A 15662-nucleotide genomic window follows, 5' to 3' on the forward strand; every position below is an offset into this window, starting at 1 on the left:
GCAATCCCACCTGGACCTTAAATTCTTCTGTCACACCTACAGCAAACTTTACCACTGTTCTTCTGCCGTCATACATGTCCTGGACTATTCTAACCTATTTCTGCGCCACACCAGACTTACGCATGTAGTACCACAGTTCCTCTCTTGGTATTCTGTCATAGGCTAACTCTAGATCCACAAAGACATTGGAGCTCCTTCTGACCTTATCTAAACTTTTCCACGAGCCTGCCAAACAAATATGCATTCATCTGAGTTGACACTCTGTGGTGACCCGTAACGAGACAGGCTGAAAGGAAAAGAAGAAGAATCCTCAAGGCAAATAATCCATCTTTGATACTCTTTCTTGGCATGAAACCATACTGTTGCTCGCAGATACTTACCTCTTTTCTGACTCTCGCCTCCACTCCTCTTTCCCATAACGTCATTGTGTGGATCATTAACTTTCTTCTCTCTGCAAATCGCCTGACCAAATGGGAACTACCACACTTTAACTCCATTCTTCAGGCATTTTCTCACCCGCTGGTATTCTATTTAATCTTCTTTTCCTTTCGGCTTGTTAGCTTGTCGCCACAGCGTGTCATCTTTTTCCATCTTTGCCTATCTCGTGCATCTTCCTCCCTAACCCCAACTTGCCCTCATGTCTTCCCTCACCACATCCATCAACCTTCTCTTTGGTCTTCCTCTCGCTCTTTTGCCTAGCAGCTCCATCCTGAGCACCCTTCTACCAATATACTCATTCTGTTGCCTCTGAACATGTCCAAACCATCGAAGTCTGCTCTCGAACCTTGTCTCCAAAACATCCAACTTTGGCTGTCCCTTTAATAAGGTCATTTCTAATCCCATCCAACCTGCTCACTCTGAGCGAGAACCTGAACATCTCCATTTCTGCTGCCTCCAGTTCTGCTTCCTGTTGTTTCTTCAGTGCCACCGTCTTTAATCCGTACATCATGGCCAGCCTCACCACTGTTTTGTAAACTTTGACCTTCATTCTAGCAGAGACTGTTCTGTCACATAACACACCAGACAGCTTCCGCCAGCTGTTCCAACCTGCTTGGACCCGTTTCTTCACTTCCTTACCACACTCACGATTGCTCTGGATTGTTGACCCTAAATATTTGAAGTTTTCCACCCGTGGTATCTCTTCTCCCTGGAGCTTCACTCTTCATCTTCCGCCCCTCTCATTCAAGCACATATTTTCTATTTTACTTCGGCTCATCTTCATTCCTCTCCTTTCCAGTGCATGTCTCCATCTTTCTAATTGTTCCTCCGCCTGCTCTTTGCTTTCATTGCATATCACAATATCATCTGCAAACATCATGGTCCAAAGAGATTCCAGTCTAACCTCGTCTGTCAGCCTATCCATGACCACTGCAAACAGGAAGGGGCTCAGAGCTGATCCCTGATGCAGTCCCACCTCCACCTTAAATTCCTCTGTCACACCAAAGGCATACCTCACCATTGTTCTGCTGCCATCATACATGTCCTGTACTATTTTAACATTCTTCTCTGCCACACCAGACTTATGCATGCAGTACCACAGTTCCTCTCTTGGTACTCTGTCATAGGCTTTCTGTAGATCCACAATGACACAATGTAGCTCCTTCTGACTTTCTCTGTACTTTTCCACTTGCATCCGCATGGCAAATAATGCATCCGTGGTACTCTTTCTAGGCATGAAACCATATTGTTGCTCGCAGATTCTTCTGTCAAGAGTCTACCCTCCACTACTCTTTCCCATAACTTCATTGTGTGGCTCATCAACTTTATTCCTCTGTAATTCCCAGAGCTCTGAACATCACCTTTGTTCTTAAAAATGGGAACTAGTACACTTTTCCTCCATTCTTCAGGCATCTTTTTCACCCGATAGTATTCTATTGAATAAGTTGGGCAAAAATTCCAGTCAGCTCTCCAAATTGTTTCCATATCTCCACCGGTATCAGGACCAACTGCCTTTCCATTTTTCACCCTTTGAAGTCCCTTTCTAACTTCCTCCTTACTCATTATTGCCACTTCCTGGTCCTTCACGCTTGCTTCCTTCTCTCTCATTTTCTTCATTCATCAACTTCTCAAAGTATTCTTTCCATCTATTTAGCACACTACTGGCACCAGTCAACACATTTCCATCTCTATCCTTAATCACCCTTACCTGCTGTACATCCTTCCCATCTCTATCCCTCTGTCTGGCCAACCTGTAGCGATCCTTTTCTCCTTCTTTCATATCCAACCTGGAGTACATGTCGTCATATGACTCTTGTTTAGCCTTGGCCACCTCTACCTTTGTCCTACTTCGCATCTTAATGTACTCCTTTCGCCTCTCCTCAGTCCTCACAGTGTCCCACTTCCGCTAATCTCTTTCCTTGTATGATTTCCCTTATATTTGGGGTTCCACCACCAAGTCTCTTTCTCCCCTTTCTACCAGAAGACACACCAAGTACTCTCCTGCCTGTCCCTCTGATCACCTCAGCTGTAGTAGTCCAGTCTTCCAGGAGCTTCTGCTGTCCATCGCGAGCCAGTCTCACCTCTTTCCAAAAGGCCGCACAACATTCTTCCTTTCTCAGCTTCCACCACATGGTTCTCTGCTCTATACCTTTGTCTTCTTAATCTTCCTACCCACCACCAGAGTCATCCGACACACCACCATCCTATGGTGTCAAGCGACACTCTCCCCTACCAGTACTTTACAGCCAGTAAATTCTTTCAGATTACAGTACATCGTCTGCACAAAATGCAATCCACCTGCGTGCTTCTACCTCCGCTCTTGTATGTCACCCCATGTTCCTGCCTCTTCTGGGAAAAAGTGTTCACGACTGCCATTTCCATCCTTCTTGCAAAGTCCTTCCCTGGATGCCATACTTCGCCATCAACTTCTTCATCTCACCGTTTCTTTCACCAACATGTCCATTACAGTCTGCACCAATCTCAACCCTCTCTCTGTCTGGGATGCTCAGAACCACTTAATCTATTTCCTTCCAGAATTTCTCTTTCAACTCTTGGTCACATCCAACCTGTGGGGCATAGCCACTAAACACATTAAACATAACACCCTCAATTTCATATTTTAGCCTCAATAATTGATCTGACACTCTTTTCGCCTCCAAGGCAGTCTTAGCCAGCCCTTCCTTTAAAATAAGGTCCAATCCATTTCTCTTCTCATCTACTCCATGGGAAAATAATTTAAACCCTGCTCCTAAACTTTTAGCCTTACTACCTTTCCACCTGCTCCCTTGGATACACAATCTATCAACCTTTCTCCTTATTATCATATCAACCAACTCCTGAGGTTTTCCTGCCGTAGTCCCAACATTCAAAGTCCATACACTCAGTTGTAGGCTCTCTGCATTCCTCTTCTTTTTCTGCGGACGAATCCGCTTTCCTCCGCTTCTTTTTTTTCGACCCACAGTCACTGAATTTCCACCAACGCCCTGCAAGTTAAGGGTGCCGAGAGTGGGCTTTGTTCACCCAGACCACGACGATCCTGTATGCTATTCTTTAGATGTATGCTCATATTTTTTGGGCAAAGTTTTACATTGGATGTCCTTCCCGACAAAATCCTCTGAATTTATCTGGGCTTGCGACCGTCTTACAGATTGTACTGCCTTGTGCCCGCATTGGGCTGCATTAAAAAAAAAACAGGAAAAAAACGCGTGCATTAATTGGACACTCTAAATTGCACCTAGGTGTGATTGTGTGTGACTCTTGTCTGTCTTTGTGTGCACTGCGATTGACTGGCTACCAGTTGAGGTTGTACCCCCCCTCCTGCCCGATGACGGCTGAGATAGGCTCCAGCACTCCCACGTACCTTGTGAAGCTCAGCACCTAAGAAAATGGATGGATGGATGGATGGATGGATGGATGAATGGATGGAGTTGTTCGTCTCACACTTTGGGTACTTTGAGACCGATTCCTAGGAGCCTCTAGGTTTCAACAGCTGACAAAGGACGACAAAAAAACAATCAATAAAAAAGGAAATGAGGTAGGTAAAAAATATATATTTTGAACGTGTGAAGTTGAGATGCTGCTCAAAGAAGTAAAATCCTCTTTGAAACACACAGTAAAAGGGACATTTTGTGGAACTGCAATGCTTTGCGGTCACAACTGCGCACACACACTGAACTGAAAAAAAAGAAGTGGCCAGACATAAAGGTGAATGTGAAGTTGAAGACAGCTACCCACCGCCAAAGTGTGGCCAAAACAGGCAGAGGAACCGGTGTAGATGGCCTCACCCTGTTTGCTGAGAAAGTTGCTACAATCACGGGTGACACTGTTCTCTCAGGGATGGTGGCAGCAAGTCAGTTACTCTGAATGCACGCAAGGTAAATAGCATGTATTTTTATAACTCACAACAAATGTGTTCACACAGTAACCTACACTGAGTCCTATGAGATAAAGGTTCATGCGTTAATGTACGAGTGTGAAGAATGAGTGTGAAGGACCAAGAAGTGGCAATGATTAGTAAGGAGGAAGTTAAAAAGGCAGTTGGTCCTGATGACATACCAGTGGAGGTATGGAAACAATTGGGAGAGATGGCTGTGGAGTTTTTGACCAACTTATTCAATAGAATACTAGCGGGAGAGAAGATGCTCTGGCATGAATGGAGGAAAAGTGTGCAAGTCCCCATTTTTAAGAACAAAGGCGATGTTCAGAACGGTGGAATCTATAGAGGTAAAATGATTATGAGCCACACAATGTAGTTATGGGGAAGAGTAATGGAGACTAGACTCAAGACAAATGTGTCTGTGAGCAACACTATGGTTTCATGACTAGAAATAGTACCACAAATGCATTATTTGCCTTGATGATGCTTGTGGAAAGTACAGAGAAGGTCAGAAGGAGCTACATTGTGTCTTTGTAGACATAGAAAGAGCCTATGACAGAGTACCAAGAGAGGAACTGTGGTACTCCATGCGCAAGTTTGGTGTGGCGGAGAAATATGTTAGAATAGTACAGGACATGTATGAGGGCAGCAGAACAGTGGTGAGATGTGCCGTAGTTATGTCAGAAAAATTTCAAGTGCCACTGTCATGAAATGCATTGTTTTTACAATATTTTATTAATGAAAAAACGGCAGCCGACATGGACCCTGAGCCTCTTGTCTGCGGTAGTAATGGATAGACTGACAGACGAGGTTAGACCGGAATCCACTTGGACCATAATGTTTGCAGATGATATTGTGATCTGCAGTGAAAGCAGGGAGCAGGCGGAGAAACAATGAGAAATACGGAGGTATGCACCGGAAAGGAGAGGAATTAAGATGAGCTGAAGTAAAACAGAATATGTGTGTGTGAATGAGAGGGGCGGAAGAGGAAGAGTGAAGCTCCAGGGAGAAGAGATAGCGAAGGTGGACGACTTCAAATACTTGGGGTCAACAAGACAGAGCTATGGGAATTATCGAGGAATAAAGTTGATGAGCCACACAATGAAGTTATGGAGAGAGTGGTAAAGAAGTGAAGAAACGGGTCCAAGCGGGATGGAACTGTTCTATGTGACAAAGGAGTCTCCGCTAGGATGAAGGGCAAAGTTTAAGACACACTATTGTTCATTGGTGATCATCTGACATCATAGCCTGTTCTTCTTTGTTGGTTTACACCGCTTCATCGTTGAATGGAAATTTTTATTTGGAACAGTTCCAGAACCAGAGCGTTAGTCCCAGTTCCAATCGATTCTCAATCCCCAACCCCAGTAATTATCCTATCAAATTAACAAATGTATATAAATATATATATCCCAGTTCTAAATACGAAAAAAGTATAATAATAATTGGTGTATCTATCCTTCTGTTCTGTGCCTGCAGGTTCCAACATTAACGATGGAGGGTGGCAGGCTGAAACACAGCTTGCAGAATCATAGACATTTTGAGATTGTCCCAGAGCCAGTTTGGCGAGCACTTTACCGGTGGTATGGTGCCAACCTCAGCCTGCAACGACCAGTAAGTGTACATTGGAACAACACGGCAAATCTTCACCAGTGCAGCTTCCCCTCACTTCATTAAATCTTGTAAGAATCAAATTGGATTGAGTGGAGCATATAAGGAAAACCATCATGAAAATGCCAATCCAAGCAAGCTTAAGAATTGTTCTCTCCATGACACTTTTTCAGTAATAAGTACTCATCACTGTCAAATGTTTTTGATCAAACACCATAGTGTTAATTGTGATATAAACAAGAAATTTCATAAGTGTGTTCCTTGTGAGTAACTTTTTGACAAAAGTACTAGTGTAGAAAAAAAATCAATATGAAGACTTTTCTGACATGATTGGTAAAAAAACAATACTGTAATATGCTGAAGTGTTCCTGACACATAACTTTTTTTTTTAAATAAAAATGTGCTTGCACAAGTTCTTTTTCTTTTTTTTTTCTTTCGGCTTGTCCCGTTGGGGGTCACCACAACGTGTCATCTTGTTCCATTTCAGCCTATCTCGTGTATCCTCCTTTCTAGCACCCACTGTCCTCATGTCCTCCCTCACAACATCCATCAACCTTTTCTTTGGTCTTCCTCTCGCCCTTTTGCCTTGCAGCTCCAACCTCAGCACTCTTCTACCAACATACTCACTCTCTCACCTCTGAACATGTCCAAACCATCGAAGTCTGCTACATACTGTCATACATACTGTCTGGGAGTCTTTGTCTTTAGTTAGAAGTGATCCGCATATCATCTAAATATGGCTCGAAATGATAGGGTAATATTGCCCCGGTCACTTCACTCGATTGTGCAATGTTCGAAAAGAGCTTCGTTGTCAAAAGGGGCGTCGTAAAAATACGAAAATCTGTTGTTCATCTCCCATAGCAGGTGGCACAGTGTCTTATCAATGGACAATGATTCTCCCAGTGTGACAGCCGTAAATGACGTAGCAAGCAATATGGTTACCACTTGGGTGTCGAGTGAGACTTCTGCAATTTTGCCCATGAATGACACGCTCTCCGCTCATATTTATTTTTTCATATAGACATTGAAGTGAATAATATTGTATGTAATTTTCATAGCAATATCTATTTTTCAATGTATATAGGGATGTCAGTGGCACTTAAAATAATAATTTTATATTCTGAATCAATGTGTGATACAGTTTCCAATTTTGGATAATTTTTTTTTTTCATATGCTTCTTCTCGATCCATACTAGTGGCCCACCTTGATTTGAACAAAATTTAAGAGTTGTTCATATGTGGTCATCGTCTTCCCTTCTCTCAGTCAGCACAAAAACCCTCAACCCTTCTTCACACTGCTCTTGACTTTCTCTTTTTCCTGGCTTAAATCTCTCCAGTTACGGAGCTTGGCTTCAGCCCTGCCCCTTTTTTCTTTGTTGTATCACCACATGGTGCTAGCGATACTGAACCACGACGTGGCGGTGTCCAAAGTCTGCAATGTGATCTATTTTCCCAGCCGTGATCTGTTCACAGGGCCCCCAGATGTCACTCCTGGCATTCTTACCAATCACACCCACAGATAAGAGCAAGGGAGGGGGCTGGAACAAGTTAAATGGCATGCAAATTTGCAAATGCCCCCAAGAGGGAATAGCTATTTTTTTGCATCTCTTGTTTTTACTTTTCGTGCATCTTCTTCAACATCTACCTCTGTTCCTCCAGAGACTGTGAAAGATCAGACCTAGTTGGAAGGAAAACAATGTAGTGATTGCAAGAAAGTATAAATGGATGCATAAGATTTTTTTCCCCTCCTTGAGCTGTCACGTTATCATGGTAGAGTGGTTTGTATGTCACAGTGATCCTAGGAGCTAACTTGTCTGGGGCTTCATGCCCCTTATGGGGTCACCTATGGCAAACAGGTCCTAGGGGAAGGACCAGACAAAGCATAGCTGCATAAACCCATATGATGAATACAATTAATGGATCAAGGTGTCCCTTGCCAGGAAACAGGTCACAGCCCCCCCGCACCTTGTCGTGGAGGGAGGGATTGAAGGTGAGTACCTGGTGGCCAAGCCTGCACATATGTTGCTCTGCCAGGTACAGACCAAAAGGGTAACATGGGTCTCCCTTCCTTTGGGCTCATAGTAGGTGTCATAGGCGTCAGTTGCAGTGTGAGCTGGGCGGTGGTCAAAGGCCCTGCAACAGAAACCCACTCTAGGAAAGTGGAATGCCACCTCTCTGACAGGGAAGGAGCCCAAGATGCTGTGTGAGGTTGAAAACTTCCGTCTAGATATAGTCAGACTCCCCTCCACACACATCTTGGCCTCAATTTTTCTGGAGTTGCCCATTGTGAGAGGGGCCAAGCAAGTGATGGGTATACTTACTGCCCAGCGGCTTGACCCCCATATGTTGGGGTTCACCCCAGTGGATGATAGGGTAGCCTCCCGCCGCCTTCCGGTTGGGGGACAGCTCCTGACTGTGTTTTGTGCCAATGAACCCACCCCTTTTAGTGTCCTTACAGGGAGTGCTGGAGAGCACTAGTGCTTGAGACTCCATGTTTCTTCTGGTGGAACTTCAGTGCTCACATGACCAATGACAATGAGACCTGGCGTGCACGGTTGCAGTGGCTCCTAGTAGTTTTGGTGCTTTTTCTTTTTTATTATTTTGGCGCTATTTGTGGATTTCTGTAAAGCCACGGTCGCATATAATTCCAGGACCTAATTGATTTTGCCTTGAAGCATAACTTATCAATCACAAAAAAATACCAAAAGAAAAACAGTACTCCGCAGGACATCGCAAGACCAGCAGGATCTCTATGGATAGCGGGTCTCAGCAAGCGAGGGAGAAGGCGGAGGGTGCGTAAACAAAGGCAAGGATGTCAATCGGGCCTGGCTGTTAAGCTAAGGAAACAACCTCACAGACCAGCGCTTCCAAGCATCCTTTTGGCAACGCAAGATCCATTACCCACAAAATGGACGAGTTAGAATTACAACTAGCAACGAGCAGCTTTGTCCGTAACTGCAGTATTTTCATCACGGAGACGTGGCTACATCCGCAAATCCCCGATGCTGCAGTTTTGCTAGCGGACCGTACCCTACATCAACAAGACAGAACAAAAGACTCCAGTAAGAGGAGAGGGGGAGGGCTTTGTGTTTATGTGCACTATGACTGGTATTCTAACAGCAGGTCATCGACAACCACTGCTTTCCTGATTTAGAGGTCCTTGCAAGTCTCATGCAGACCCTTTTATCTCCCAAGGGAGTTAACAGTAGTCATTGTCCATATCCCGCCGAACAGTAACGTTAGCGCAGCACTTAGTCGTCTGCTCATGACTGTAAAAAACGGCAGCTCGCCCACCCCAACAGAGTATTTATTGTTGCTGGTGACTTCAATAAACCGTGTTTAAAGACTGTTTTACCCAAATGTTTCCAGTTTGTGAAATGTCCCACACAACCCTGGACCATGTTTACTCGATTAAACATGCATACAGGGTCACCCCCCCCTCCCTCATCTTGCTGGATCCAATCGTTTTTGCATCACCCTTACACCCACATACATTTCCCTAAAAAAAGCAAGCAAGGCCTCAAAGACAATAGACAACTGTCTCAGCTGCAGGACTCTCTTTCATGGACTGATTGGGAACTATTTGAACACCAGAACCTCCAGCAACACACAGATACTATTCTGTCTTACTGACTGTCAATAGACTGATCCAAAAAAACCCTGGATGACCCGAGAGACTGAGACGCCACAAGACCGCCTTCAAATCAGGGGACAAGAGACAGTACAGCGTTTCCAGAGCTAACTGAAAGAGAGGCATCGGAGAGGCTAAGGCGGCCTACAAAAGAAATATTGAGGAGTGCTTCATAGAAAATAGCTCAAAAAAGATGTGGGAGGGATTGCAACACATCACAAACTACAACAGAAATAACCAGATTTGTGCCAGAAACACCGACGCCTTGCTGGCAGAGGAACTAAACCGTTTCCTTGCCTGTTTTGAGACAAACAGATCAAATTCAAGGTCATCACAACCACCTCCCATCAGCAGCACACTGACACTTCAGGAACATGAATTGAGATGTGTGCTCAGGACAGTTAACACCATTAAAGCTGCTGGCCCAGCTGGAGTGCCAGGGGAAGGTAAGCCTGTAAAGCCTGTGCTGATCAGCTGACCAGTGTTTTCACAAAAATCTTCAACGGCTCCCTGCAACAATTAACCATTCCCTCCTACCTGAAATCTGCAAGAATCATCCCCGTCCCAAAAAAATCAGCCATTGACTGTCTAAATCAGTGATTCCCAAATAGTGTGCTGGGGTACATTACTGTGCCGTGAGCGCTCTACAGGTGTGCCGTGGTAAGTTATCCAATTTTATGTAATTGCTAAAAAAACATTGATTCCAAGAAATAATGTATCCTTATTAATCTATTCATGCCAGTGAAGCACAATGACAGACAGAACAAAAAAATCCTCTTCTAGTAGATGACTGGAAGTACATACAGTAATTAATCGATCTATTTTTGGTGACAATTACTTTTGTTGGTGTGCCATGGGATTTTTCAATTGTAAAATATGTCCCTTGGCTCTATAAAGGTTGGAAATCACTGGTCTAAATAATGACAGGTCTATTGCACTCACACCTGTGATCATGAAGTGCTTTGAGAGGCTAGTTGCACGCCACATAAGGGGCTCACTCCCTGCGTTACTCGACCCCATTCAGTTTGCCTACAGAGGAAACCGGTCCACCAAGAATGCTATCGCAATGAGCTCTCCACACTGCACTGAGCCACCTGGAACGCCAAGAGAATTATGTCAGGATGCTTTTCATAGATGTTAGCTTAACCTTTAATACCATCATCATAGGTATTTTGGTCGACAAACTCTCCCTCCTTTGACTATCGCCTTCCATTTGGATTTAAGACTTCCTCAAAAACTGTCCACAGTCTGTCAGACTTGGCCCACACCTCTCTTCCTCAATCACCCTCAGCACCAGTTTCCCCAAGGTTGTGTACTTAGCCCTCCTGCTGTACTTTCTGTACACATATGACTGGAGAGCAGCCCATCCCAGCAATCCGTTATCAAGTTTGCTGACGATCACACCTTGATCGGGTTCATCTCAAAAGAAGTCGAGTCTGCCTACATGGATGAGATTGTAAACCTATCAAAGTAGTGTACAGCGAACAACCTCACATTGAATTCGACAAAGGGAAAATAAATCATCCTGGGCTTTCAGACGTCCGGCATGGACCCGTTCCCACTGCTCATCTATGGGGAGTGTGTGAAGAGTGTCCACTCCTCAGATGTCTGGAAGTCGACAACACAGACAAACTCACCTGGAGTGAAAATACCACAGTGGTGGTGAAAAAGGCCCAGCAGCGACTCCCCTTCCTGAGAGGGCTCAGGAAGAACAACTTGGAAGCTAAGCTGCTGCTGGCTTTCAACAGAACCACCATGGACAGCATCCTCATTCTGGATCACAGTGTGGTATGGTGGATGTACAGCAGCGGACAGGAAAGCTCTGCAAAAAGTGATCACCGGTGCCCAGAAGATCACTGGCTGCTCTCTGCCCTCCTTAGAGGACATTGTCAACTCCCATTATCACAGCGGAGCTAATAACATTGTAAAGGACTCTTTCCATCCTGGTCACCACCTGTTTAACCTGCTACCCTCTGGCAGGCGGCACAGGTCCCACAAAACACAGACAACTAGATTCAAAGACAGTTTGGTCCCTAGAGCCATGAACTCCTTGAACTTAAAACCACCAAACACAACAGTACTGTAATAAAAAAAATATGCAACTTCATTTCTTATTTGCTTTTGTCGGCCTGAATAATCTTACCAAGGCCTGGACAGGGGGAATAATATTGAAAAAATCAATTTATGATTGTATTTATCCATTTATTTATTTATTTCTAAGTTCTTTTAGCAATAACTGTGCCTTGATGTACGTATTTATTTTGTTATTCATACCCAAGATTTTCTTTTTTTATTCCGTTTTATTCGTGCCTGCACCTTGTGGAGAAGCATTTGTTATTTCATTGTATGCACAGTTCATGTAATTACATTAAATGCTTTTGATTGATTTGATTTATTGGAAGGGCGTGATTGCGAAGATTCCGCCCCCCGATCAGAACCTGAGTGTTGTTCTGTTACTGGACTTCTGTACTCATCATAGGTTGTCCATAACGAACCCAATGTTCAATCATAAGGGTGTTCATACGTACATTTGGCACCAGGACATTGTAGATTGCTGTTCGGTGATGGACTTTGTATCATCTGACTTGCGGCTGCATGTCTTGGACCCTTGGGTGAAGAGAGGGGCAGAGCTGTCAACTGATCCCCACCTGGTGGTGAAGTGGCTGTCCGACGTGGAAGCTCCAAACGTATTGTTAAGGTCTTATGGAATTCGTTGGCAGAATCCCGTCTAGAGGAGTTTCAACCCCCACCTCCGACTTAACTTTGCTCATGATTCTGGGGTGGAGGGGGACATTGAGTCAGAGTATACTATGTTCCTTGCCTCCATTGCTGACGCAGCCAGTGACCGGAGCTGTGGCCGTAAGGTGGTCGGTGCCTTTCGTGGCAGCAATCTAAGAACTTTGGTGGACACTAACAGTGATGCATGCCGTCAAACTGAGGAAGGAGTCCTACAGGGCCTTTTTGGCCTGTGAAATTCCAGAGGTAGCTGAGGGCTACTGGTTGGCCGAGCAGAATGCAGCTTTGGTTGTTGCGGAGACAAAAAAGAGGCATGGGAGGAGAGACCATCATTTGCTCCTGAGACCATAGAGACAAAAACTTCAAGGTGGCTTCCAGAAAGTTCTTGTCCACCATCAGGTGTCTCAGGAGGGGGAAGTAGTGTTCTGTCAACACAGTGTATAGTGAGGGTGGGGGGCCTGCTGACCTTGACTTGGCAGTATGTGAGTTGGTGGGGTGAATACTTTGAAGAGCACCTAAATTTCACTGACATGCCTTCCCATGACAAAGCAGAGTCTGGGTTATCTATCTTTGGGGTCGAGGTTCACTGAGGTTGTTAAAAAGCTCCTCGGTGACCTTGAGGTGGAGGTGATTTGCCCAGAGTTCAGTTCCTAAAGGTTCTGGATGTTCTTGGGCTATTCTGGTTGACACACCTCTAACATCGGGGACAGTGCCTCTGGATTGGCAGACTGGGATTGTGGTCCCCTTTTTAAGAAGGAGTGTTCCAAATACAGGCAAATCATACTGGTAGCCTCCCTATAAGGTCTATTCAGCGGTGCTGGAGAGGAAGGTCTGTTTGGAAGTCGAATCTCAGATTCAGGAGGAACAATGTAATTTTCATCCTGGCCCTGGAACAGTGGATCAGCTCTTCACCTTCGGCAGGGTCCTCGAGGGTGCATGAGAATTTGCCCAACCAGTCTACATGTGTTTTGTGGACTTGGAGAAGGCTTTCGATCATGTTCCTCAGGGAGTTCTGTGGGGTAGTCGGGATCCTTTGGGAGTATCTAGTTCCGGAAACCCTGATACGGGCTGTTCAGTCCCTGTGCGACCAGTTTGGTCCGCATTGCCAGCATTACCATAATTTCTTGACTATAATGTGTCCTGAAGTATAATGCGCTCAGTGAGTTGTCAATAAATGTCACCTCTCTTGTCCTTTGTCTCGTCCATGCCATACTCCCAGGATTTGACAACCCATGCTTCGGGAAGGCGTGCTGGTCCTATTTGAAGCCATCCCGCTTTTCTCCACTCTGATTCCTAAATAGTCACTTCAAGATTTGTTTGGATGTAGATAACACTAAGTGAATTTGGTCTTATTTGAATTGCGTCCTCATGTTCCTCATGTCACACTGCTAAGATTTAACACAACCCAATTGCACATACATGTGAGTTGGGAGACAACATTCTGTTTTCCTACAATATTTAAGACATTTTTTATCCAACTTGTTGTTAATTTCATTTTTGTATTTCCAATCAGATATCTTTTAGGCTGCCTTTCCCTTCACCCAGGGCTTTTGTCATGCCTTCACTCATGGTTCATATTACAAAACTTCCCAATTTGATGTCAACAAAAACCACACTCATCATAATAGGATAAGGATCATAATAATTTGGTCCCAATCTAAATTTAAGTACCATACCCTGAATTTGCATGTATGTCCAATTTATGAACCACGTGCTCCATGTAGGGTATAATATTTTACCTATTTTGACTGTTTTTGCCCCATGGGACTTAAGCGACATTTCAAAACTCCCCTGCCCAGCTGGTACATATCACAAACATTTGTGCCCTATCATCTAAAAATGCTGGCTTCCATTTAGCAGTTTCATTGAGATTTGGATTTCTTGATTTTAGCTGTAATGTATACCTATAGTCAATTTATCCTCCCACACAACATGCACTTTCTAGATATGATTTTAGTGGCTCATCTTTGCTTTTGAATGGCTCTGGTCTGCCAGTAGCCATGGTTTTCTAATGTTCGTAAGTAGAAGGGTACCTCTCACCTCTGGGTTTCATCTGATGGAGGCCAAAACTCTGGAGACGCTTGTATGTCCTCGTCTATGCCTTGAATCCAGCGCTTCATGGCTGCATCTGCCAAATTTAAAGTGTAGCTCTTGGTACATGTGGCGCCTCTTCTTCTGTCACACCCCTTGTCATGCCAACAACAGGACGCACCTCTATCTGTGTCTGGGAAACAGCCTTCCTCATTCCTATCGGTTCTATATCACCTTCTTCTTCCTCTTCATGTCCTTTTGAAAAGGCACCAATAGTTTACCAACAATCTTGTGACAGTTCTTTTAGGGGTGGCGCTATCATCTCCATGCCAGCTCCAACAGCAAATACTCCAAAATATATTTCATGCACAAATACACTTCCAACTTCGCCTGCACAACAGATCAATATCCAACATGTTCACCCAAACTTGGGTCACCTTCAATTTGGGCGAAGTAGTACATAGCTTGTTTTTTCTTGAGCTCCATTGGAGTCTCGAAGTAGTGTAGGCCCGTTAGGCAGTACAAATTATATCCCCTTAGTGTGTTTTTTTTTTTTTTTTCGGATGTGTCAGCTTCTGATGATCACTTCCAGGCATTTTGTGGATTGCCACATCTGCATTCCATTACATCGGCACTCAAATTATTCTCCCAAACCCCACCCCAGTCTGTCTGGTGGGCATCCAGGCCACCCAAACCGAGGAGCTTGGGTGAGCAGTTCAGGAGGTCGGCTAAGACCTGGGTGAGAGGGGGCTGGGGCGGCGGGAGGTCAGACACCAACGTGACATGAGCGAGAGGGAGCTGGAGGTTGGGTGCCACCGCGACATAAGCATGAGGCGGCTGAAGGTCAGGCACCGCTGCGACATGGGCCAAACAAACAATTAGGAGTCTGGCAAGGCCACGCTTAGGACAAGAGGCACTTGGCTCCGCAGAGGCATAAACGAGAAGGTTGAGGCTCAAGCGCCGCCGAGGCGCGAAGGAGAGGCGGCTGGGGCTCGGGGTTGGGCGCCGCCACGACATGAGCAAGAGGCAGCTGGAGGTCGGGCGCCGCCGCAACATGAACAAGAGGTGGGACTTACTTTAGTTCTTGCTTTAAGACGGTCTCGACCGAAGACATTTCTACTTTCTACACCCAAGTCTTGTCCGCCATTATGGCCCCAGCACCATAGTGTTTCTGCTTAGCTCATGCATACGGCTTATCTGTGTTTGTGCGCTGGGAGTTTATTTGCCCTTTTTGCCCACCTTTTTACACATTATGGCCCAAAGAAGAAAGCTGTTTTTTTTCCCCTGTTGAACCGAAGCTTAACATAATTTAAAAAAAAAAAAAAGTGAGAGAGGATTAAC

General features: G+C 44.9%; 1 protein-coding gene across 1 annotated transcript in view; it reads left to right on the top strand.

Moving 5' to 3' along the window:
* usp32 (ubiquitin specific peptidase 32) overlaps positions 1-15662 on the top strand; it is a 257750-nt gene that overhangs the window by 100272 nt on the left and 141816 nt on the right. The window contains exon 15 of the mRNA XM_061827750.1: positions 5792-5926. Coding sequence (XP_061683734.1) covers positions 5792-5926 — 135 coding nt within the window. The remainder of the gene's footprint in view (positions 1-5791; positions 5927-15662) is intronic.

Source organism: Syngnathoides biaculeatus, chromosome 8 (genome assembly GCF_019802595.1).
Source record: "Syngnathoides biaculeatus isolate LvHL_M chromosome 8, ASM1980259v1, whole genome shotgun sequence".
Lineage (NCBI taxonomy): Eukaryota > Metazoa > Chordata > Actinopteri > Syngnathiformes > Syngnathidae > Syngnathoides > Syngnathoides biaculeatus.